Genomic DNA, 27,404 nt, shown 5'->3' with positions numbered 1-27,404 from the left:
AAGTAACACCCTGTACTATCTGCCATCTCTTTATTGTTTATTTTTCTTCAAAGGACTTGCCTAACATCAAATATTCATTTGCAGTCTTCTGCAATAGAATATAAGTTTCATGAGGGCAATGACTTTGTTTTGCTCACTGATGTTTCTATATCTGGTAATATACCTGGCATATGGTAGGCAATCAATAAGTATGTGTTAAATAAATGAATAAACGAGAAAAGAGTACAGCAGTAAGAACTAATAACAGTATTTATGGTCAAATGAGTGAAGGTGCTCAAAAGGTGCAAACTTCCAGTTACATAAGATAAATAAATCCTGGGGGTGTGATGTATAGCATGGTGACTATAGTTAACAATACTGTATTATATGTTTGAAAGTTTCTAAGAGATTAGATCATAAAAATTCTCACCACATGAAAAAAATTGTAACTATATGTGGTAATGGATGTTAATTAAATTAGTTGTGATTATTTCACTATATATATATACATATATATGTGCAAACATACATTTCAAACATTATTTTGTACACCTAAAACTAATACAATGTTATATGTCAATTATATCTCAATTTAAAAAAACACAAAAATATTTATGAAGGCTTATTACTAAGCTAAGTACCTCATATATAATCACTCATTTAGTCCTTCAAACTATACTTAGAACATACTAAGAAGATATGTATTTTTATTATTCCCATTTAAACACAGAACAAACACAAAAAGTTAAATTATTTACCCAAAGTTAGAAAGTCAAAATCATGACTGAGCAACTTTTACAGAGAGTAAAGTGATAAAGCCTAAATTTAAATCAGACAGTATGACTAGGGTGTCTATACTCTTGGCTGCTACCTTAGCAATACACAAACATACATGCATTATGTACCCACATTAATATTAACATTTTTAAAAATCTTAAAAAATTTTTTTTTCAAAAATCTCAAAACTGAACAAATGAGAATATATTTATATTTTTGTTTGACTATTTTAATAGTAAGTTATTTCTCAATACAAAATGAGTGTTAATTATAGAAAATATAAACAAAATTAAGAAATAAAAATCTCAAAAAAAACACACAAAAAAAAACAAAAAAATAAAAATCTATAATACTAACACCTAAAAAGAATAATTTGAGCCTTGCAGATCCTGCGCCCGAGGAGACACACGCAGCTAACATTGTCTTCTTCGCGCGACTCTCCCCGCGGGTTCTCTCTGGGCACAATGGCAACTCTTAAGGAAAAACTGATTGCACCAGTTGCAGAAGAAGAGGCAACCATCCCAAACAATAAGATCACTGTAGTGGGTGTTGGACAAGTTGGTATGGCGTGTGCCATCAGCATTCTGGGAAAGTCTCTGGCTGATGAACTTGCCCTTGTGGATGTTTTAGAAGATAAACTCAAAGGAGAAATGATGGATCTGCAACATGGGAGCTTATTTCTTCAGACACCTAAAATTGTGGCAGATAAAGATTACTCTCTGACTGCCAATTCTAAGATTGTGGTGGTGACTGCAGGAGTCCGCCAGCAGGAAGGAGAGAGCCGGCTCAATCTGGTGTAGAGGAATGTTAATGTCTTCAAATTCATTATTCCGCAGATAGTCAAGTACAGTCCTGATTGTATCATAATTGTGGTTTCCAACCCAGTGGATATTCTCACATATGTTACCTGGAAACTAAGTGGACTACCCAAGCACTGTGTAATTGGAAGTGGGTGTAATCTGGATTCTGCTAGATTTCGCTATCTCATGGCTGAAAAACTGGGCATTCATCCCAGCAGCTGCCATGGATGGATTTTGGGAGAACATGGCGATTCAAGTGTGGCTGTGTGGAGTGGAGTGAATGTGGCAGGCGTTTCTCTTCAGGAACTGAATCCAGAAATGGGAACAGACAACGACAGTGAAAATTGGAAGGAAGTGCATAAGATGGTTGTGGAAAGTGCCTACGAAGTCATCAAGCTAAAAGGATATACCAACTGGGCTATTGGATTAAATGTGGCTGATCTCATTGAATCCATGTTGAAAAATCTATCCAGGATTCATCCAGTGTCAACAGTGGTGAAGGGGATGTATGGCATTGAGAACGAAGTCTTCCTGAGCCTTCCATGTATCCTGAACGCTCGGGGCTTAACCAGTGTGATCAACCAGAAGCTGAAGGATGATGAGGTTGCCCAGCTCAAGAAAAGTGCAGATACCTTGTGGGACATCCAGAAAGACCTAAAAGATCTGTGACTTCTGGCTTCTAGGCTGTAGAAATTTAAAATTATGATGTGATTAACTGTGAGCCTTTAGTTTTTCATCCATATACATGGATCACAGTTTGCTTTTATCTTCCTAAATATGTGAATCTGGGCTCACAAAATCAAAGCCCATGCTTGGTTTAATGCTTGCAATATGAGCCCTTGAACAAATAAAATTAACTATTGCGGTGTGGAAAAAAAAAAAAGAATAATTTGAGTACATCCTTCCAGACATTTTTTTGTATATATATTTATGTAAAAGTGGGACACACCATTGATGATATTTTATACTGTTTTTTCATTTAACATTGCAAATATAGGGGTGCCTCAATGGCTTAGTCGAATAAACATCTGTCTTTAGCTTGGGTTGTGATCCCAGGGTCCTGGGATCCAGCCCTACATCAGGCTCCCTGCCCTGCTTCTCGCTCTACCTCTGCCCCCCCAACTCCCGCAACCCCTGCTTGTGCTCACTCTCTATCTCAAATAAATAAATAAAATATAAAAAAAAACCATTGCAAATATATTCACCCTATTAAATAATATTCTACAACATAATCTAGTGGCTGTAAAGTATTCCATTTCATGAATACGCCTAATTTTACTAAATGCTTTATTTTTAGATATTTGGATAATTTTTAATTTTCAATATTATAAATATCAGTATAACAAATATTCCTACAGTTAAAATTTTAACACATAATCTACTTTTCCCTTATGATCAAATCATACAACTGAAATTCCTGCTTTGCAGATTACACATATTTTTAAGGATTTTCATTAAGTGTTCCCAAACTGAACCAAAATGGGAATTAATTTATATCTCTACAAGTGATTTCCAGTACCTAGTATTTCTTTTTTGTTTGTAAATCTGTCAATCTGTTGTCTGAAATACTGGTGTTAGTATGTTAGACCATTTGTATTTTGTCCTCTGTGACTTAAAATATTTCTTTTGTCTAGTTTTCTATAAACACATTTCAAGTTATTATCTATTTCTATCTAGTTGTTTGCATTATATTTTAGTTTCTCTAAGAAACAGATCAGTTCTGGGTAATAAAAGAAACACATTGTTGGATATAACAGAGGATAACTAATAGTCATTTCCCCATTAAAACTATAAAGACTTTATACAGGAAGGTTTTGAGATGGCTTCTGAAGATGGAAAGCATGTAAAAAGGTTTTTCAACATTAAGGAGTGATTGAGAAAATTATGGTATATTTCCATGAGGAAGTATTAGTCATTAAAATGCTTGTAAGAGAAGATTGTGAATAGAAGAAGGCAGTGGCAGGAAAGTTTTAGATTCTTTCTAAATTCTCATATAGAACTGAAAGAGAAATTACATATAAAAAGCAAAACCCATAGAAAATATTTAAAATAAAACAAGGTGACACTATATCCTCCTAACCCCCAAACAGAAATAGGTGAGGTCAAATTACCAAGACATCAATAGGGTTTCAGTGTCTTTGAAGGAGAAATCAAAGGGAAACAAAAGAGTGAATAATGAACTTCAAAACAGAATTCTAGGAAAGGAAGCATTTTTCACTGGAGAACATAATAGGCCAATTTGAGAATAGCATTTAAATGGAAAGAAGTTTACCAATTCCAATGGCAGGTGAATGAAATGTAGCTGCATTAAAGACTGCACAATTTGGGGCACCTGGGTGGCTCAGCTGGTTAAGCGACTGCCTCCGGCTCACGTCATGATCCTGGAGTCCTGGGATCAACTCCCGCATCGGGCTCCCTGCTCAGCGGGGAGTCTGCTTCTCCCTCTGACACTCTCCCCACTCATGCTCTCTCTCTCATTCTCTTTCAAATAAATAAATAAACTCTTAAAAAAAAAAAGGCTGAACAATCTGGTAAAGGCTAGTCCCCTATAAACTCTCAAAACTGATCCATGGAAGAAACTGACACAAAAGGAATTTAATTGAACAAACTAGAGATAATAATGAAAAATGGCAAAATGACAGGATTAAAGGAGAGCAAAGAAACAGAATCAAGAAATTTTAGGGGGCCTGGGTGGCTCAGTCAGTTAACCATCTGCTTTCAGCTCAGGTCATGATCTCAGGGTCCTGGGATCAAGCCCCACATTGGGCTCCCTAGTCAGCGGGGAGCCTGCCTCTCCCTCTCCCTCTGCTGATCCCCCTGCTTTCTCTCTTTCTCTCTCACAAATAAATAAAATCTTTAAAAAAACTCTCAGAACAAGTTACTGTATGTTACACAAAAATAACAGAAAAGCAGCTCCAGGAAATTTAATAGCTACCCCAAGTCACTACTTATTCGAAAGATCGTATAAAACTAATTCCACGTAAAAGTATCAAGGTCAATAGTCAAAACTATTAAAAGAAAAAAAATTAACCAAAACTAAGCAACAATACAAATGATGGAAACACACCAAAAAATTACATGCAACTAATGAATTGTTGAACACTATCAAAAACTAATGATGTGGAGGACTAAGATGGCAGAGGAGTAGGAGACCTAAATTTCCAATGGTTCCAGGAATTCAGCTAGATAGCTGTCAAACCATTCTGAACACCTACAAACTCAACAGGAGATTGAAGAAAAGAATAGCAGCAATTCTGTGAATAGAAAAGCAACCACTTTCCAGAACATAGGAGGTGTGGAGAAGTGAATCTGAGGTGATATTTGGGAACATACACCTCAGGGGGAGAGAGCCGGCTGGCAAGTGACAGAGAAGCGGAGCACAACACTGGAACTTTTAGAAGTCTGCTCTGCTAAGCGAGGTCACTCCAGTGGCTAAGCAGGGGATGGAACCCTAACTGGGACAGTGTGGTCTCAGGAGCCTCGGGGTGACAGAAAGACTGAGGGTGCCTGAGTGCGGCAGAGCTCCCAGGTATCGGAGAGGGTAAGATGGCTGCAAAGACAGAGCTGAGGAGTGGGCTCTCAGCTCACGGTTGCCATAAACTGTGATCCGTGGCACAGGTGGGCCACTACTCTTCCAGCAGGGACCCAACAAGTGGCAGATCCAGGGAGTCTCCCCTTCCTCCCTGGGAGGAGCAGTGCGGGAGCGAACTGCAGGAATCTGCTAGGTTTGGAGACTCCAAAGGGGGTCGTGTGCCAGAGACAGAAATGCTCGGTCAAAGGCCAGGTGAGCATGGAGTGCAGCCAGAGAAGACAGGAGTGGTTGATTGCTTTTCTCTGATCACTGAGGAGTGGAGCCCCGAGTTCTCGGCTCCTCTGGTGCAGAGGCTGGGAGGCCACAATTTTCACTCTTGTCTTCCAAGGCTGTATGGAAAGCTTTCAGGGAACAAAAGCTACCTAGAGCAAACCTGAACAGATTACTTAGCCTGGCCCCTGACAAGGGAGGAGCAATTCTCCTTCAGGGCAAAGACATTTGAGAATGTCTGCAACAGGCCCCTCCCCCAGAAGATCAGCAAGAACATCCAGCCAAAACCAAGTTTACCAATCAATGAGAGCAGCAAAACCCCAGCACTAGGGGAATACAGCACATGGAATTCATGGCTTTTTCCCCATGATTCCTTAGACTTTCAAAGTTAATTTTTAAAATTTTCTTTATTTTTTCTTTTTCTTTCTTTTTTGAATTTTTCTCCTTTCCTTTTTCAAACAACATATTATTTTACCAATTCTTTTTTTTTTTTTTATTTGACAGAGGAGACACAGCAAGAGAGGAAACAAGCAGGGGGAGTGGGAGAGGGAGAAGCAGGCTTCCCGCCGAGCAGGGAGCCCGATGCGGGGCTCGGTCCCAGGACCCGGGGATCATGACCTGAGCCGAAGGCAGACGCTTAACAACTGAGCCACCCAGGTGCCCCTTATCAATTCTTTTTTTAAACTCTTTTTTAATTTTCACTTTTACAAGCACATTCAATCCCTTTATTGTATTTAACCTTATTTTTTTTTGTGAGTATATATATATATATATATATATATATATATATATATATATATATATATGAGTTTTTCTTTCTTTAAAATCCTGGGATACAGTGTCTTCTAATAGACCAAACATACACTAAATCTACTGTATGGCTTTGTTCTAGTCTCCCGCCTGATCATATTCTTTTTCATATTTTTCCCCTTTCTTTACCACCCGGTTTCAGGTCTGTTCTATTTAGTGTATATTTTTCTGAGGTTGTTGTTACCCTTTTAGAATTTTGTTCTCTCATTCATCTGTTCTCCTATGCACAAAATGACAAGACAGAAAAACTCACCTCAAAAAAAAAAAAAAAGAACAAGACTCAGTACCAAGTGCCAGAGACCTAATCAATACAGACATTAGTAAGATGTCGGAACTAGAGTTCAGAATGACGATTATAAAGATACTATGTGGGCTTGAAAAAAGCAAAGAAGATACCAGAGAATCCGTTTCCGGAGAAATAAAACAACTAAAGTTTAACCAAGGCAAAATCAAAAAGGCTATTAATGAGGTGCAATAAAAAATGGAGGCTCTAACCGCTAGGATAAATGAGGCAGAGGAGAGAATTAGTGATATAGAAGACCAAATGATGGAGAATAAAGAAATGGATAAAAAGACAACTACTGGATAACGAGGGCAGAATTCGGGATATAATGATACCATAAGATGAAACAATATTAGAATAATTGGGATCCCAGAGAACAAGAAAGAGGGGGCGGAAGGTATATTGGAGCAAATTATAGCAGAGAACTTCCTTAATTTGGGAATGAAATGGGCATCAAAATCCAGGAGGCAGAGAACCGCCTCAAAATCAATAAAAATAGGTCAAAACTCTGACATCTAATAGTAAAACTTACAAGTCTCAGACACAGAAAATGCTGAAAGAAGCTCGGGACAAGAGGTCTGTAAACTACAAGGGTGGAAACATTAGAACAGCAGCAAACCTATCCAAAGAGACCTGGCAGGACAGAAAGGACTGCATGGTATATTCAGGGCACTAAATAAGAAAAATATGCAGCCAAGAATACTATACCCAGCTAGGCAGTCATTTGAAAATAGAAGGGGAGATAAAAAGCTTCCAGGACAAACAAAAATTAAAAGAACTTGCGAACACCAAACCAACCCTACAAGAAACATTGAAAGGGGTCGTCTTTCAATATTTCCCCAAGCACAGAGAGTCTAAAAGTAACACAGACCAGAAAGGAACAGAGACAATATACAGAAACAGAAAACTGCCTTACAGGCAATACAATGGCACGGAATTCATATCGTTCAATAGTTACCCTGCATGTAAATGAGTTAATGCCACAATCAAAAGACACAGGGTATCAAATTGGATAAAAAAAACAAGACCCATCGATATGCTGTCTGAAAGAAACTCATATTAGACCCAAAGACAACTCCAGATTTAAACTGAGGGGGTAGAAACCATTCACCATACTAATGGACATCAAAAGAAAGCTGGGGTGGCAATCCTTATATCAGAAAAATTAGATTTTAAAGCAAAGACTATAATAAGAGATGAGGAAGGAAACTACATCATACTTAATAGGTCTATCCAGCCAGAAGATCTAACAATTGTAACTATCTATGCCCGTAACATGGCAGCACCCAATTATATAAACCAATTAATAACAAAATCAAAGAAGCTCATCGACAATAATACAATTAATAGTGGGGGACTTTAACACCCCCCTCACTGAAATGGACAGATCGTCTAAGCAAAAGATCAACAAAGAAATAAAGGCTTTAAATGACACACTGGACCAGATGGACTTCACAGATATATTCAGGACATTCCATCCCAAAGCAACAGAATATACATTCTTCTCTAGTGCACATGGAGCATTCCCCAGATTAGATAACATCCTGGGTCACAAATCAACTCTCAACTGGTACCAAAAGACTGGGATCATTCCTTGCATATTTTCGGACCAGAGTGCTTTGAAATTAGAACTCAATCACAAGAGGAAAGTTGGAAAGAACTCAAATACATGGAGGCCAAAGAGCATCCTACCACAGAATGAATGGATCAAGCAGGAAATCAAAGAAGAATTTAAAAAAATCATGGAAACCAATGAAAATGAAAACACAACTGTTCAAAATCTTTGGGATGCAGCAAAGGCGACCCTAAGAGGAAAGTATATAGCAATACAAGCCTTTCTCAAGAAGCAAGAAAGGTCTCAAATACACGACCTAACCCTACACCTAAAGGAGTTGGAGAAAGACAGCAAATAAAGCCTAAACCCAGCAGGAGAAAAGAAATAATAAAGATCAGAGCAGAAGTCAAGGAAATACAAACCTAAAAAACAATAGAACAGATCAAAGAAACTAAGAGCTGATTCCTTGAAAGAAATGATAAGATTGATAAACTCCTGCCAAGACTTATCAAAAAGAAAAGAGAAAGGACCCAAACTACGAAAATCATGAATGAAAGGGGAGAAATCACAACCAATACCAAGGAAATGGAGGCAATTACTAGAAGTGAGTATCAGCAGCTATATGCCAATAAATTAGGCAATCTGGAAGAAATGGATGCATTCCTAGAGATGTATAAACTACCAAAACTGAACCAGGGAGAAATAAAAAACCTGAACAGACCCATAACCAGTAAGGAAATTGAAGCAGTAATCAAAACTCTCCCAAAAAACAAGAGCCCAGGGCCAGATGGCTTCCCAGGAGAATTCTAGCAAACATTTAAAGAAGAATTAATACCTATTCTTCTGAAACTGTTCCAAAAAATAGAAATGGAATGAAAACTTCCAAACTCATCCTATGAGGCCAGATTACCTTGATCCCAAAATCATACAAAGACCCCATCAAAAAGGAGAATTACATACAGACCAATATCCTTGATGAACATGGATGCCAAAATTCTCACCAAAATACTAGCCAATAGGATCCAACACTACATTAAAAGGATTATTCACTACAACAAAGTGGGATTTATTCCTAGGCTGAAAGGTTGGTTCAACATCCACAAATCAATCAATGTGATATAATACGTTAATAAAAGAAAGAACAAGAACCATAGGATCCTCTCGATGCTTAAAAAGCATTTGACAAAGAACAGCATCCCTTCTTGATCAAAACTCTTCACAATGTGGGGATAGAGGGTACATACCTCAATCTCATAGAGCCATCTATGAAAAACCCTCAGTGAGTATCATTCTCAATGGGGAAAATCCCTAAGTTTTCCCCCTAAGGTCAGGAACACGGCAGGGATATTGTCTATCACCACTGCTGTTCAACATAGTACTAGAACTCCTAGCCTCAGCAATCAGAGAACAAAAAGAAATAAAAGGCATCCAAATCGGCAAAGAAGAAGTCAAGCTCTCACTCTTTGCAGATGGTAGGATACATTATGTGGAAAACCCAAAAGACTCCACCCCAAAACTGCTAGAACTCATACAGGAATTCAGTAAAGTGGCAGGATATAAAATCAATGCACAGAAATCAGTTGCATTTCTATATACAAACAACAAGACAGAAGAAAGAGAAATTAAGGATTCAATCCCATTTACAATTGCACCCAAGACAATAAGATACCTAGGAATAAATCTAACCAGAGAGGCAAAGAATCTGTACTCAAAAAGATATAGAATACCCATGAAAGAAATTGAAGAAGACACAAGGGAAAGGAAAAATGTTCCATGCTCATGGATTGGAAGAACAAATATAATTAAAATGTCTATGCTACCTAGAGTAATCTACACATTTAATGCAATCCCTATCAAAATACCATCAACCTTTTTCAAAGAAATGGAAGAAATAATTCTAAAATTTGTATGGAACTAGAAAAGACCCCAAATCGCCATGGGAATGTTGAAAAAGAAAAGCAAAGCTGGTGGCATCACAATTCCAGACTTCAAGTTCTACTACAAAGCTCTAATCATCAAGACAGTATGGTACCAGCACAAAAACAGACACATAGATCAATGGAACAGAACAGACAGCCCAGAAATGGACTCTCAACTCTATGGTCAACTAATATTCGACAAAGCAGGAAAGAATGTCCAATGGAAAAAAGACAGTCTCTTCAACAAATGGTGTTGGGAAAACTGGACAGCCACATGCAGAAGAATGAAACTGGACCATTTCCTTACACCACACACAAAAGTAAGACTCAAAATGGATGAAAGACATGAAGGTGAGACAGGAATCCATCAAAAACTTTGAAGAGAACACAGGTAGCAACCTCTTTGACCTCAGCTGCAGCAACTTCTTCCTAGAAACAGTGGCAAAGGCAAGGGATGCAAGGGGAAAAATGAACTATTGGGACGTCATCAATATAAAAAGCTTTTGCACAGCAAAGGAAACAGTCAACAAAACCAAAAGACGATGGACAGAATGCGAGGGGATATTTGCAAATGACATATCAGATAAAGGGTTAGTATCCAAAATCGATAAAGAACTTATCAAACTCAACACCCACAGAACAGATAATCCAATCAAGAAATGGGCAGAAGACATGAATAGACATTTCTGCAAAGAAGACATCCAAATGGCCAACAGACACATGAAAAAGAGCTCAACATCACTTGGCATCAGGGAAATCCAAATCAAAACCTCAATGAGATACCACCTCACACTAGTCAGAATGGCTAAAATTAACACGGCAGGAAACGATAGATGTTGGCGAGAATGTGGAGAAAGGGGAACCCTCCTACGCTGTTGGTGAGAATGCAAACTGGTGCGGCCACTCTGGGAAACAGTATGGAGGTTCCTCAAAAAGTTGAAAATAAAGTTACCCTATGACCCAGCAATTGCACTACTGGGTATTTAACCCAAAGATACAAATACAGTGATCTGAAGGGGCACCTGCACCCCAATGTTTATAGCAGCAATGTCTACAATAACCAAACTATGGAAAGAGTCTAGATATCCATCAACAGATGAATGGATAAAGAAAATATGTGTACACACACACACACACACAATGGAGTATTATGCAACCATCAAAAAATATGAAAACTTGCCATTTGCAACGACACCAGTGGAACGAGAAGGTATTATGCTAAGCAAAATAAGTCAATCAGAGAAAGACAATTATCATATGATCTCACTGATATGAGGAATTTGAGAAACAAGACAGAGCACCATAGGGGAAGGGAGGGAGAAATGAAACAAGAGGAAACCAGAAAGTGAGAGAAACCATAAGAGACTCTTAATCTCAGGAAACAAACTGAGGGTTGCTGGAGTGGAGGGGGCTAATTGAACATAAAAAACATGGAAGAAATAAATCAAAATCTAACTCTCTATTTCAAAATAAACTAAAAGAAATTTTTTAAGTGGAAGAAGGCATAAGAAAACAACACAAATTCCCGTCTTAATAATTCAGAATTTAGGTCACACGACTAAAAGATTTCAAATGAAAATTAAGAAATGAAGAGAACATTGCTACAGTAAACATCGGGGTGCACGTACCCCTTCGGATCCCTACATTTGTATCTTTGGGGTAAATACCCAGTTGTGCAATTGCTGGGTCGTATGGGAGCTCTATTTTCAACTTTTTGAGGGACCTCCATAATGTTTTCCAGAGTGGCTGCACCAGCTTGCATTCCCACCAACAGTGTAGGAGGGTTCCCATTTCTCCGCACCCAACAGATGAATGGATAAAGAAGAAGTGGTATATATATACAATGGAATATTATGCAGGCATCAAAAGGAATGAAATCTTGCCATTTGCAATGACGTGGATGGAAGTGAAGGGTATTAGGCTGAGCAAAATAAGTCAATTAGAGAAAGACATGTATCATATCATCTCACTGATATGAGGAATTCTTAATCTTAGAAAACAAACTGAGGGTTGCTGGAGTGGTGGGGGGTAGGAGGCATGGGGTAGCTGGGTAATAGACATTGGGGGTGCGATGGTGAGCGCTGTGAATTGTGTAAGACTGTTGAATCACAGACCTGTACCTCTGAAACAAATAATACACTATATGTTAAAAAAAAGAAGAAGATAGTAGGAAGGGAAAAATGAAGGGGGGAAATCGGAGGGGGAGATGAACCATGAGAGATTATGGACTCTGAGAAAGAAACTGAGGGTTCTAGAGGGGAGGGGGTGGGGGAATGGGTTAGCCTGGTGATGGGTATTAAAGAGGGCACGTATTGAATGGAGTACTGGGTGGTATATGCAAACAATGAATCCTGGAACACTACATCAAAAACTAATGATGTAATGTATGGTGATTAACATAACATAATAAGATAAAAAAATGCAAAAAAAAAGTGAAGAGAAAACAGAAGACACAGAAGAATGAATAAACACAACAAATGCCAGAGGCAAGATGGTGAAGGAGTAGGGAACCCCGTTTCATCTGGTCCCCTGAGTTTAGATGGATATCTATCAAACTATTTTGAACACCCACAAAATCAGCCTGAGATGTAAGAATATATATCTTGAACTGTACAAGCAGAAAAGCAACTGCTTTTGGAAGGTAGGACATGCAGTGTTGTGAATCTGTGGGGAGATAGTGGAAGATATACAGAAGGGGGAGGCAGTCTTCATAAGCTGGCGCCTGGAAAGTGATATGAAACTGGAGTGCAAAATCAGAACCCTTAGAAATCTTCTCTAGTGAGAGAGAGCCCTCTCTGAAAGAGGCTGTGGAAATTCAAAAGACAAAATTCTAGGTGGGGAATTGTGGTCTTGGGATCCAAGGAGGCACAGAGTGAATGGGGTGCCTGAACTGGTAGAGTGCCCAAGATGGGGAGGCAGGAATCAGGTTATGCTCAATGAGCCCAGGGGGGAACTCTCAGCTTGGGTCGCAATAAACTGGGAGCCGGGGCAGTCAGTAATTGCTCTTTGCCTGAGCAGCCTGAAAAGGACTTGAACGCGGGGGCCGTTTACCATCCCCTGGGAGGGGTGAAACGGCTGTGCCCACAACTGGGCAAAAGCTCTCAGGGCGGTAGTGGCCCAGAAAGGACAGTAGGGCAACACCCAACCATGACACAGGAGCTGTGGATGCACACGCGAGCCCATGGCAGCATGTGGTTTTAGAGTCACAAAGGGCAGTGGCACTCTGGGAGAGTTGCTGCAATGGGCACGCACTGCAGGAGGCTGCGGGTTTTGGCACATACAGAAGTGGAGACAATTTGTCCCAGAGAGTTAATGGAAGAGGATGGACTGTGATCTTTCTGCTTTGGGCCAGAGGTCTGGGCACGGTCATTATTGCTGTGATCCTATGAAGAGAACTGGAAAGCCTCCAGGGAACAAAAGCCACAGAGAGGACCAGTTTCCACTGAGCCTGCCCCCCTGACAGGGGCTGGGCCAACTCCGCCCAGGCAGGGACACCTGAGAAGGAGCATGGCAGGCCCTTCCCCCAGAAGACAGACTGGAAGAACAGGTGGATGACAAACTTATGGATCCCACAAGACTCCAAAGCAAGGGGAAAACAGTATATTGAGCTCCACGTGTTGCCTCATGACTCGTTTATTTTTCAGATAAAATTCTCCTTTCTTTTTTTTTTGCTTTTTCTTTTTTTCTTTTTACCTTTTTCCCATTTCAACCAGATTCCTATTATACCAACTTATGTGTCACAGGCGCTTTTTAACTTGTATTTTTTCACATATACATTTTATAGATATATGCTTCATTTTAGTCCTTTTTCACTCTATTCAGTTGTGTGTGTGTGTGTGTGTATATATATGTATATACTTCTTTCCAATTTTGGGATGTGGTGTCTTCTAACACACAGCCCAAAATTCACCCAGGAACAAGTGGATCACCCTGCTTTGTCCACCCTGTGAGATTATAGTCTCTCTTCCCCTCCCTTTTTAAATTTTTTTTTAAAAAACTTTCTTTTATTCTTGTGTTTCATTTTGGCTTTACTTGCTTTTCTGTGGTGGCTTCCAACCACTTCACATTTTTCTCGGGTGCATTTTGCTTGGGTCGTGGTTGATATTTTGAACTCTGTTCATTTGCCCACCCATCGTTCTCTGGGGAGAATGACTAGAAGGAGGAACTCACAAAAAAACAAACAAAACAAACAAACAAACAAAAAAACCCAGAGGCAATGTTCTCTGCTATAAAGCAAATCGATATGGATATAAGTAGGATGTTAGCAATAGAATACAGGATAGCAATCATAAAGTTAATAGGTAGGCTTGAAAAAAGCTTAAGTGACAATACAGAATCTCTAAGGGTGGAAATGAGATCTAGTCAGGGCAAACATAAAAATGCTATAAATGAGATGTAGTCTAAACTGGATGCTCTAACAGCGACAGTCAATGAGGCAGAAGAGAGAATAAGTGATGTAGAGCATATGCCGATGGAAAGGCAGTAAGTTGAGGAGAAGAAGGAAAGACAACTAATAGTATATGAAAAAAGGCTTGGAGAGATTAATGATGCCATGAAATGTTCAAATGTCAGAATTACTGGGATCCCCAAGGGGGTGGAGAGAGAGCGAGGGCTAGAAGGTATATTTGAGCAAATAATAGCTGAAAACTTCCCTAATCTGGGGAAGGAAACAAGCATTCGTAGCCAGGAGGCAGAGAGGACTCCACCCAAAATCAATAAAAATAGATCAACACCCCATCATATAATAGTGAAGCTTGCAAATCGCAGAGCCAAAGAAGTTATCCTTAGAGCAGCTAAGGAGAGGTTCCTTATGTATGGAGGGAGGAACATCAGACCGATACACAGAAACCTGGCAATCCAGAAAAGGCTGACAAGATATATTCAGGGTATTAAATGAAAAGAACATGCAGCCAGGAATACTTTATCCAGCAAGGCTGTCATTCAGAACAGATGGAGAGATAAAGAGCTTCCAGGACAGGCAGAAACTGAAAGAATGTGTGACCACCAAGCCAGCTCTGCAAAAAATATTAAAGGGGATTCTGTAAGTGAAGAGATACGCTAAGAGTAACAAAGACCAGAAAGTAACAGAGACAATCTACAGAGACAGGGACTTTACAGGCAATACAATGGCACTAAATTCATACCTTTCAATAGTTACTCTGAATGGAAATGGGCTGAATGCTCCAATCAAAAGACACAGCCTTTCAGATTGGATAAAAAAGCAGGACCCATTCATATGCTGTCTACAAGAGGCTCATTTTGAACCTAAAGACACCTCCAGACTGAAAGTGGGGGCTGGAAAACCATTTATTATGCTAATGGACATCAACAGAAAGTTGGGGTAGCAATCCTCATATCAGACAAATCAGATTTTAAACCTAAGACTGTAGTAAGAGATGTAGAGGGACACTATATCATACTTATAGGGTCTATCCAACAAGATGATCTAACAATTGTAAATATCTATGCCCCCAACATGGGAGCAGCCAACTACATAAGCCAATTAATAACCAAAACAAAGAACCATATTGATAATAATGCATTAATAGTAGGAGACTTTAACACCCCACTCACAGCAATGGACACATTATCTAAGCAGAAGATCAACAAAGAAACAAGAGCTTTGAAGGACATATTGGACAAGATGGACTTCATAGGTATATACAGAACATTCCTTCCTAAAACAATGGAACACTCATTCTTATCGAGTGCACATGGAACTTTCTCCAGAATAGATAACATACTGGGTCACAAATCAGGTCTAAAATGATACCAAAAGACTGAGAATATTCCCTGCATATTTTCAAACCACAATGCTTTGAAACTGGAACTCAATCACAAGAGGAAAATTGGAAGGAACTCAAACACTTGGAGCCTAAAAAGCATCCTGCTAAAGAATGAATAGGTCAACCAGGAAATTAAAAAAAACTTTAAACAATTCACGGAAATCAATGAAAATGAAAACAGACTGGTTCAAAACCTATGGGATACTGCAAAGGCAGTCCTAAGAGGGCAGTATATAGCCATCCAAGCCTCTCTCAAAAAATTAGAAAAATCCCAAATGCACAAGCTAACACCTAAAGGAGCTGGAGAAAGAACAGCAAATAAAGCCTAAACCAAGCAAAAGAGAAATAATAAAGATTAGAGCAGAAATCAATGAAATAGAAAGTAGAAGAAAAATAGAACAAATCAAAAAAACTAGAAGCTGGGTCTTTGAAAGAATTAGTAAGATCAATAAACCTCTGGCCAGACTTATCCAAAAGAAATGAGGAAGGACCCAAATTACTAAAATCATGAATGAAAGGGAAGAAATCACAACCAATACCAAGGAAATGGACGCAATTATTAGAAGTTAATATCAGCAGCTATACGCCAATAAATTAGGCAATCTGGAAGAAATGGATGCATTCCTAGAAACTAATAAACTACCAAGACTGAAACAGGAAAAAACAGACAATCTGAAAATACCAATAACCAGCAAGGAAATTGAAGCAGTAATCAAAAACCTCCCAAAAAACAAGAGTCCAGGGCCAGATGGCTTCCCAGGGGAATTCTATCAAATATTTAAAGAAGAAACAATACCTATTCTACTGAAGCTGTTTTAAAAAATAGAAGTGGAAGGAAAACTTCCAAACTCGTTCTATGAGGCCAGCATTACCTTGATCCCAAAACCAGACAAAGATCCCATCGAAAAGGAGACTTACAGACCAATATCCCTGATAAACATAGATGCCAAATTACTCAACAAGATCCTAGCCAAAAGGATCCAACAGTACATTAAAAGGATTATTCACCATGACCAGGAGGGATTTATTCCTGGGATACAAGGGTGGTTCAACATTCGCAAATCAATCAATGTGATAGAGCCCATTAATATAGGAAAAGACAAGAACGATATAATCCTCTCAACTGATGCAGAAAAAGCATTTGACAAAATACAGCATCCTTTCCTGATTAAAACTCTTCACAGTATAGGGATAGAGGCAACATACCTCAATGTTATAAAAGCCATCTATGAAAAGCCCCAGCAAATATCATTCTCAATGGGGAGAAACTGAGACCTTTTCCCTTAAGGTCAGGAACATGACAGGAATGCCCACTCTCACCACTATTGTTCAACACAGTAGTAGAAGTCCTAGCCTCAGCAATCAGACAACAAAGAGAAATAAAAGGCATTCAAATAGGCAAAGAAGAAGTCAAACTCTCTCACTTCGCAGATGACAAGATACTTTATGTGGAAAACCCAAAAGACTCCACTGCCAAATTACTAGAACTCATACAGCAATTCACCAACATGGCAAGATACAAAATCAATGCACAGAAATCAGTTGCATTTCTATGCACTAACAATGTGACGGAAGAAAGAAAAATTAAGTAATCTATTCCATTTACAATAGCACCAAAAACCACAGGTTACCTAGGAATAAACCTAACCAAAGAAGTAAAGGATCTATACTCTAGGAACTACAGAATACTTATGAAAGAAATTGAGGAAGACAAAAAGAGATGGGAAAACATTCCATGCTCATGGACTGGAAGAGTAAACATTGTTAAGATGTCTATCTTGCCCAGAGCAATCTACACATTCAATGCAATCCCTATCAAAAGACCATCGACATTTTTCACAGAGCCGGAACAAACAATCCTAAAATTTGTATGGAACCAGAAAAGACCCCAAATCGCCAGTGGAATGTTGAAAAAGAAAGACAAAGCTGCGGACATGACAATGTCTGACTTCAAGCTGTATTACAAAGCTGTGATCATCAAGACAGCATGGTAAAGGCACAAAAACAGACATATAGATCAATGGAACAGAACAGAGAGCCCAGAAATCGACCCTCAACTCCATAGTCAACTAATCTTTGACAAAGCAGGAAAGAATATCCAATGGGGAAAAAACAAGACAGTCTCTTCAATAGATGGTGCTGGGAAAATTGGACATCCACATGCAGAAGAATGAAACTGGACCATTCGCTTACATCATACACAAAGATAAACTCCAAATGGATGAAAGACCTCGATGTGAGACAAGAATCCATCAAAATCCTAGAGAACATAGGCAGTAACCTCTTGGACATCAGCCACAGCAACTTCTTACAAGACATGTCTCTACAGACATGGGAAACAAAATAAAAATGAACTATTGGCTGAGTAATCAGAAAGGATGAATACCCAACTTTTACATCAACATGGATGGGACTGGAGGAGATTATGCTAAGTGAAATAAGTCAAGAGGAAAAAGTCAATTATCATATGGTTTCACTTATTTGTGGAACATCAGGAATAGCATGGAGGACATTAGAAGAAGGCAGGGAAAAATGAAGGGGGGCAGTCAGAGGGGGAGACGAACCATGAGAGACTATGGACTCTGAGAAACAAACTGAGAGTTTTAGAGGGGAGTGGGGTGGGGGGATGGGTTAGCCTGGTGATGGGTATTAAGGAGGGCACAAACCACATGTAGTACTGGGTGTTATACGAAAACAATGAATCACGGATCACTACATCAAAAACTAATGATATACTGTATGGTGACTAACATAACATAATAAAGTAAAATTTAAAAATAAATAAATAAAAAATTTAAAGAAATGAACTGTTGGGAACAGTCAACAAAACTAAGAGGCAACCCATGGAATGGGAGAAGATATTTGCAAATGACATAACAGATAAAGGGCTGGTATCTAAGATCTATAAAGGACTTACCAAACTCAATACCCAAAAAACAAATAATCCAGTCAAGAAATGGGCAGAAGACATGAACAGACATTTCTGCAAAGAAGACATTCAAATGGCTAACAGACACATTAAAAAATGGTCCACATCACTAGCCATCAGGGAAATAGAAATCAAAACCACAATGAGATATCACTTTACACCAGTTAGAATAGCAAAAATTAACAAGACAGGAAACAACAGATTTTGGAAGGATGTGGAGAAAGGGGAACCCTTACACCATTGGTGGGAATGCAAGTTGGTACAGCCACTCTGGAAAACAGTTTGGAGGTTCCTCAAGCCATTAAAAATAGAGCTACCCAACAACCCAGCAATTGCACTACTTGGGTATTTACCCCAAAGTTAAAGATGTAGTGAAAACAAGGGGCACATACACCCCAATGTTCATAGCAGCAATGTTCACAATAGCCAAACTGGAAGGAGCCGAGATACCCTGGATAAAAAAGATGTGGTTCATATATACAATGGAATATTACTCAGCCATCAGAAAGGATGAATATCTACCATTTACATCAACATGGCTGGAACTGGAGGGTATTATGCTAAGTGAAATAAGTAAATCTGAGAGAGACAATTATCATATGGTTTCACTCATATGTGGAATGTAAGGAATACGGCAGAGGACAATAGGGGAAGGGAGGGAAAACTGAAGGGGGGAAATCAGAGAGGGAGACAAACCATGAGAGACTCTGGACTCTGGGAAACAAACTGAGGGTTGCTGGAGGGGAAGGGGGTGGGGATTTGGGGTAACCAGGTAATGGGTATTAAAGAGGGTACATGTAGTGATGAGCACTGGGTGTTATATGCAACTAATGAATCGTTGACCACTGCATCAAAAAGTAATGATGTACTGTATGTTGGCTAACTGAACTTAATTTTTAAAAATACATATGTATTTAAAAGAAACACCACAAATAATGCTTCAGACAAATAAAAGATGAAAAGGAGAAAAATGTTTATATCAAAAGAAATAAAAAGGATTTGAGAGTAACTGGAAATAAGGGGTATGGGCAAAGAAGCAATTAGGAATCCCCAAAAAACAAAACCAAAGCTAGGAAGGAGATCAAATATTAAAAGCTATAACACAAGAAAACTTTCCTGAATAAAATATAATTAAATATTTAAAAAGAACATTACATGCTCAAAAATACTGACCCAGAGTAGCTAATGCCAAGACATATCCTATTAACAATCCCTGGGGTTTGAAGAAAAAGGAAAAATTACTTGAACATACAGGGAAAAAAAAGGAAGTGAGTTACAAGGGAAAAATTAGATTATCAGCAAGCAGCCTTTTTGACAGTAACATTTTATGCCAGAAGAAAATGAAGTAATATATTTAGTATTTTCAAGGAAAGAAATGTGAGCTAAGGATTTTATATCTAGTGAAACCAACTTTCATGAATAAAATCACAGATAAATGTTACCAACATTAAAAAACTCAGAGAATATTATATTAAGAAGATCTTCCTGAGGAACCAACTGAAGAACAAGCATCAGCGGATTCCAGCGGAAGATGACAGAGTAGGATGATTCTAGTCTACACCTTGATAAGAAGCACATGAATATAAACACGCCAGAAACTAACTGGAAGACTGGCAGTTCTCCACAGCTAAATGTAGAGAAGAGCCCACATCAAAGAGGTAGGAAGGGTAGAGATGTGGTGGAGAGCCACATAACCCTCACTGAGATACAGCGTTGAAGCAGCAGTTTGAAAGACACATAACAAGAGGGAGATTTCTTCACTAATCTCAGAGCATGTTCGGGGGGGGCGGGTCTTGGGGAGACTTCTCTAAGAACAAAGGAGCTCATGGTGCCATTTTCCTCCCTCACCCCCAACAAGATACAGGGACACATGGTAACCAGCACAGCCCGAACACTACCTAGCTTGCTAACAGCACACCCTGCCTCCACATTCTCCAGCAGACCTCCACCCTCCAACACACCAACAACAGGAGTCCATCCAAAGTAGTGCCACAAGTGTGGCAATATACAAGCAATCCCCAAAGGTGTCAGCACCACACCAAAGTGACTTCTACCCTGGGGAAAGGGGCAGAAAACCACACAAACAAATAAGACTGCAGCCCCGGCAGTGGGCTGTGGGCAGACATCTGGTCTGACTGCAGGCCCTGCCCACCAACAAAAGCTTCTCAAGAGACAACACAAGGAGAGTGCCCTGCATTTTGGTGCTACCACAGCTCTGACAAATGCATGGTCTGACTCAACTCAAGCCCATGGAAGACCTAGATTGGCCCACTAACAACACTGGGACCAAACCCTGCCCACAATAGGAAAAGAGAGCCATTGCAGACTACAAAGCTTAAGGAAAACCCAGCTCAGACACAATAATAAGGAGCACACAATGCATATAAGAGATAACCCATGAAACACCAGACTCAGGTTAACAGGGGACACTGCACTGCAAGGCACTACAGGACCACTTCAACATTAGGCAAGAGCAGGAGATGTAGCTCACTTGCCTAACATATAGGAAAAGACACAGAGAGTCAGGCAAAATGAGGAGACAGAGGAATACATCCCAAATAAAAGAACAGGATGAAATCACAGTAAGAAGTCTAAATGAAATGAACATAAGTAATATGCCTGATAGAAAGGTAAAGTAATGGTCAGAAAGATTCTCACTGAACTTGAGAAAAGAGTGGAGGACCTCAGTGAGACCCTCAACAAAGAGACACAAAACAGACAAAGGAACCAATCAGAGCTGGAAGAGTTAGGTAGTATAATTAAAAATACACTAGAGAAAATAAACAGTAGACGAAAATAAGCAAAAGAACAGATGAGGGAACTGGAGGGCAAAGTAATGGAAAGCAACCAAGCTGAACAGAAGAAAAGAAAAAAGACGAATAAAACATGACAATAGAGTGGGAGAAAAAGCGGTGGAGTAGGGGACCATATTCCAACTGCTCCCCGGAATTGAGCTGGATATCTACCAGACCACTCTGAGCACCCACAAGATCAGCCTGAGAGGTAAGAAGATCTGGATCTCTACAAACAGAATATCACAGACGGTTGGTTTCGAGGTATGCCGAAGCGGGGAGCCGTGATTCCGCGGGCAGATATCAGAGGATAAATGGCAATGGGAGGGAACCTGGCCATGGAGGTCCTACACCGCCGGTAAGCGACAGCCTAACGCGCTGGGGACGGGCAAAGACTCGCAGACCGGTAGCAGCTGGGAAAGGACTTTAGGGCAGCCCCCTGGATGGAAACTCGGAGCGGTGGGGCTGCGTGTGTGAACTGGGGGCAGCTGGCAGTTTTAGAAGCACAAAGGGCAGAGACGTGCCCCGACCTGGAGGCAGGACTGGGAGCTCTGCAGAGGGGCGCACAACCCAGGACACTGCAGTTTATGGCAGCATGGACAGAAACAGAGATAATGTGGCCTGGAGAGCTCACTGAAGAACAGACTGCGATCTCTCTGCTCTGAGAAAAGGGTTGGAAACGGTCTCTTCTGCTCTCACTCTCAGAAGAGACATGGAAAGCCGCCAGGGAAAGCCACCAGAGAACAAAAGTTCCAAAAAACTGGTTCCCACTGAGCCCATCCCCCGCCACAGGGGGGCAGAGCAACTCTGCCTAAACAAGGTTGCCTGAGTAACAGCGCGGCAGGCCCCTCCCCCAGAAAACAGGCTGGGAGAACAAGAGGCCAGCAACCCTAAGGTCCCTAGAAAACAGTGAAACTTGCTTGGGTTCTGCTCAATAATTTGGACTCTATACATTCACTCAACCACCCATCAACAGAATGACTGGAGGAGGAACCCCCAAAATAGGAAAGACTCAGAGATTATGACTTATGCCACAGATTTACAAAAGGATGCAGATATAACCAAGATGTTGGAGATGGAATTCAGGCGAGCAATTGTGAAGACAATAGCTAGAATGGAGAAATCAATTAATGGCAACATAGAGTCTCTAAGGGCAGAAATGAAAGCTGAATTGGCTGAACTTAAAAATGCTCTCAATGAGATCCAATCTAATCTAGATACTCTAACAGCTAGGGTAAGTGAGGGAGAAGAATGAATCAGTGACCTGGAAGACAATTTAATAGATAAAAAGGGAAAAGAGGAGGCCAGGGAAAAACAACTCAGAATCCATGCAAAAAGAATCAGAGAAATAAGTGACACCATAAAGCGTTCCAATGTCAGAATTATTGGAATCCTGGAGGGAGTGGAGAGAGAGGACTAGAAGATATACTTGAGCAAATCATAGCTGAGAACTTTCCTAATCTGGGGAATGAAACAAACATTCATGTCCTAGAGGCAGAGAGGACCCCTCCCAAGATCAACAGGCCAACACCCCGGCATGTAATAGTAAAACTCGCAAATCTAAGAACCAAGGAAACCATCTTCAGGGCAGTTAGGGGGAAGAGATTCCTTACGTACAGAGGGAGGAACATCAGAATAACATCAGACCTATCCACAGAGACCTGGCAAGCCAAAAAGGGCTGGCAAGCCATATTCAGGGTACTAAACGAGAAGAACATGCAGCCAAGAATACTTTATCCGGCAAGGCTGTCATTTAGAATGGATGGAGAGAGGAAGAGCTTCCAAGACCAGCAGAAACTGAAAGAATATGTGACCACTAAGCTGGCCCTCCAAGAAATATAAAGAGGGGTTCTATAAAAGGAGAAAGACCCCAAGAGTGATATACAACAGAAATTTACAGGGACAATCTGTAAAAACAGGGTCTTCACAGGCAACATGATGACGAATAATTCATACCTTTCAATAATCACTCTCAACATGAATGGCCTAAATGCTCCCATAAAACGGCACAGGGTTGCAGACTGGATAAAAAGACAGGACCCATCCATATGCTGTCTACAATAGACTCATTTTGAACCTAAAGATATATCCAGACTGAAAGTGAAGGGATGGAGATCCATCTTCCACGCCAGTGGACCTCAAAAGAAAGCTGGGGTAGCAATTCTTATATCAGACAAAACAGATTTTAAACTAAAGCCTGTAGTTAGAGACACAGAAGGACACTATATCATTCATAAAGGGTCTATCCAACAAGAAGATCTAACAATTGTAAATATCTATGCCTCTAACATGGGAGCAGCCATCTACATAAGCCAACTGTTAACCAAAATAAAGAGTCATATTGATAACAATACATTAATTGTAGGAGACCTCAATACTCCACTCTCAGCAACGGACAGATCATCTAAGCAGAAAATCAACAAGGAAACAAGAGCTTTGAATGATACACTGGACCAGATGAACCTCATAGATATTTACAGAACATTCCACCCTAAAACAACAGAATACTCATTCTTCTTGAGCGCACATGGAACTTTCTCCAGAATAGACCACACACTGGGTCACAAATCAGGTCTCAACCAATATCAAAAGACTGAGATTATACCCTGCAATTTCTCAGACCACAGTGCTTTAAAACTGGAACTCAATCACAAGAAAAAATTTGGAAAAATTCAAACACTTGGAAGCTAAAGACCACTCTGCTCAAGAATGTTTGGGTCAAACAGCAAATCAAAGAAGAACTTAAAACAATTCATGGAAATCAATGAGAACGAAAATACATTGGTCCAAAATCTATGGGATAATGCAAAGGCAGTCCTAAGGGGGAAATACACAGCCATCCAAGCCTCACTCAAAAAAATAGAAAAATCCCGAATTCACCAACTCTACACCTTAAAGAACTAGAGAAAAAACAACAAACAATGCCTAAGCCATGCATTAGAAGAGAAATAATTAAGATTAGAGCAGAGATCAATGAATTAGAAACCAGAAACACGGGAGATCACATCAATGAAACTAGAACTTGGTTCTTTGAAAGAATTAATAAGATCGATAAACCACTGGCCAGACTTATCCAAAAGAAAAGAGAAAGGACCCAAATTAATAAAATTATGAATGAAAGGGGAGAGATCACAACTAACACCAAGGAAATAGAAACAATTATTAGAAATTATTATCAACAACCAAATGCCAATAAACCGAGCAATCTGGATGAAATGGAGGCCTTCCTGGAAACCTATGAGCTGCCAAGATTGAAACAGGAAGAAATTGACAACCTGAATAGGCCAATAACCAGTAATGAGATTGAAGCAGTGATCAAAAACCTCCCAAAAAACCAGAGTCCAGGGCCTGATGGATTCCCTGGGGAATTCTACCAAACATTCAAAGAAGAAATAATACCTATTCTCCTGAAGCTGTTTCAAAAAATAGAAACAGGAGGAAAACTTCCAAACTCATTCTATGAGGCCAGCATTACCTTAATCCCCAAACCAGGCAAAGACCCCTTCAAAAAGGAGAATTTCAGACCGATATCCCTGATGAATATGGATTCCAAAATCCTCAACAAAATCCTAGCTAATAGAATCCAACAAAACATTAAAAGAAGCATCCACCACGACCGAGTGGGATTTACCCCGGGATGCAAGCGTGGTTCAACATTCACAAATCAATCAATGTGATAGAACACATTAATAAGAGGAGAGAGAATAACCATATGGTCCTCTCAACTGATGCAGAAAAAGCATTTGACAAAATACAGCATCCTTTCCTGATTAAAACTCTTCAGAGTATAGGGATAGAGGGAACATTCCTCAAGTTCATAAAATCCATCTATGAAAAACCCGCAGCGAATATCAACCTCATTGGGGAAAAGCTGAGCCTTTCCTTAAGATCAGGAACACGTCAACGTCAAGGATGCCCACTCTCACCACTACTGTTCAACATAGTACCAGAAGTCCTGGCAACAGCAATCCAACAAACAAAGAGAAAAAAAAGGCATTCAAATTGGCAAAGAAGAAGTCAAACTCTCTCTCTTCGCCGATGGCATGATACTTTATGTGGAAAACCCAAAAGACTCCACCCCCAACACAGTAGAACTCATACATCAATTCAGTAATGTGGCAGGATACAAAATCAATGCAGAGAAACCAGTTGCTTTCTTATACACTAACAATGGCAACTGTAGGAAGAGAAATTAGAGAAACAATTCCATTTACAATAGCACCAAAAACCATAAGATACCTCGGAATAAACCTAACCAAAGTGGTAAAGGATCAATAGTCTAGGAACTACAGAACATTCATGAAAGAAATTGAAGAAGAAACAGAAAGATGGAAAAACATGCCATGCTCATGGATCGGAAGAGTAAACATTGTTAAAATGTCTATGCTACCCAGAGCAATCTATACCTTCAATGCCATCCCAATCAAAATTCCAATGACATTTTTCAAAGTGCTGGAACAAACAATCCCAAAATTTGTATGGAATCAGGAAAGACCCCGAATCAGAAAGGAAATGTTGAAAAAGAAAAACAAAGTGGGGGGCATTACGTTGCCCAATTTCAAGCTATATTACAAAGCTGTGATCACCAAGACAGCATGGTACTGGCACAAAAAGAGACATATAGACCAATGGAACAGAATAGAGAACCCAGATATGGACCCTCAACTCCATGGTCAAATTTTCAACAAAGCAATAAAAACATGCAATGTAAAAAAGACAGTCTCTTCAATAAATGGTGCTGGGAAAATTGGACAGCCACATGCAGAAGAATGAAACTCGACCATTCTCTACCACCACACACAAAGATAAACTCAAAATGGATGAAAGACCTCAATGTGAGACAGGAATCCATCAAAATCCTAGAGGAGAACATAGACAGTAACCTCTTTGACATCGGCCACAGCAACTTCTTTCAAGATACATCCCCAAACGCTAGTGAAACAAAAGCAAAAATGAACTTTGGGGACTTCATCAAGATAAAAACCTTCTGCACAGCAAAGGAAACAGTCAACAAAACAAAGAGGCAACCCACAGAATGGGAGAAGATATTTGCAAATGACATTATAGATAAAGGGCTGGTATCCAAGATCTATAAAGAACTTCTCAAACTCAACACCCCCCAAAAAAAATAAAGTCAAAAAATGGGCAGAAGACATGAAAAGACACTTCTCTGAAGAAGACATACAAATGGCTTACAGACACATGACAAAATGTTCATCATCATTAGCCATCAGGGAAATTCAAATAAAAACCACACTGAGATACCACTTTACACCAGTTAGAACAGCAAAAATGGACAGGGATAGAAAGAACAAATGTTGGGGAGGTTGTGGAGAAATGGGAACCCTCTTACACTGTTGGTGGGAATGCAAGCTGGTACAGCCACTTTGGAAAACAGTGTGGAGTTTCCTAAAAAAATTAAAAATAGAGCTACCCTATGACCCAGCAATGGCACTATTGGGTATTTACCACAAAGACACAGATGTAGTGACAAGAAGGGCCATATGCACCCCAATGTTCATAGCAGCAATGTCCACAATAGCCAAACTGTGGAAAGAGCCGAGATGCCCTTCAATAGATGAATGGATAAAGAAGATGTGGTCCATATATACAATGGAATATTACTCAGCCATCAGAAAGGATGAGTACCCAACTTTTGCATCAACATGGATGGGCCTGGAGGAGATTATGCTAAGTGAAATAAGTCAAGCAGAGAAAGTCAATTATACGGTTTCACTTATTTGTGGAACAAAAGGAAAAGCATGGAGGACATTAGGAGAAGGAAGGGGAAAATGAAGGGGGGGAAATCAGAGGGAGAGATGAACCATGAGAGACTATGGACCTGAGAAACAAACAGGGTTTTAAAGGGGAGCAGGGAGGGGAGATTGGTTAGCCCGGCGATAGGTATTAAGGAGGGCACGTACTGCATGGAGCACTGGGTGTTATACGAAAACAACGGATCATGGATCACC

At 39.8% G+C, this 27,404-nt stretch overlaps 2 protein-coding genes across 4 annotated transcripts in view; one reads left to right on the top strand and one right to left on the bottom strand.

Moving 5' to 3' along the window:
• Positions 1-27,404, bottom strand: part of SCAPER (S-phase cyclin A associated protein in the ER) — a 539,336-nt gene that overhangs the window by 288,919 nt on the left and 223,013 nt on the right. The gene's annotated exons all lie outside the window — the stretch shown is intronic.
• Positions 1,141-2,272, top strand: LOC114200516 (L-lactate dehydrogenase B chain). The gene has a single exon (XM_088024909.1). The coding sequence runs from the start codon at positions 1,743-1,745 to the stop codon at positions 2,223-2,225; it is 483 nt and encodes a 160-aa protein (XP_087881035.1). The 5' UTR covers positions 1,141-1,742; the 3' UTR covers positions 2,226-2,272.

Source organism: Eumetopias jubatus, unplaced genomic scaffold, assembly GCF_037043125.1.
Source record: "Eumetopias jubatus isolate StellerSeaLion01/CBP00866 unplaced genomic scaffold, mEumJub1_p1.0 scaffold_7, whole genome shotgun sequence".
NCBI classification, from domain to species: Eukaryota; Metazoa; Chordata; class Mammalia; order Carnivora; family Otariidae; genus Eumetopias; species Eumetopias jubatus.
The sequence above is the reverse complement of the archived record's forward strand: the minus strand, read 5'-3'. Positions and strand labels throughout refer to the sequence as shown.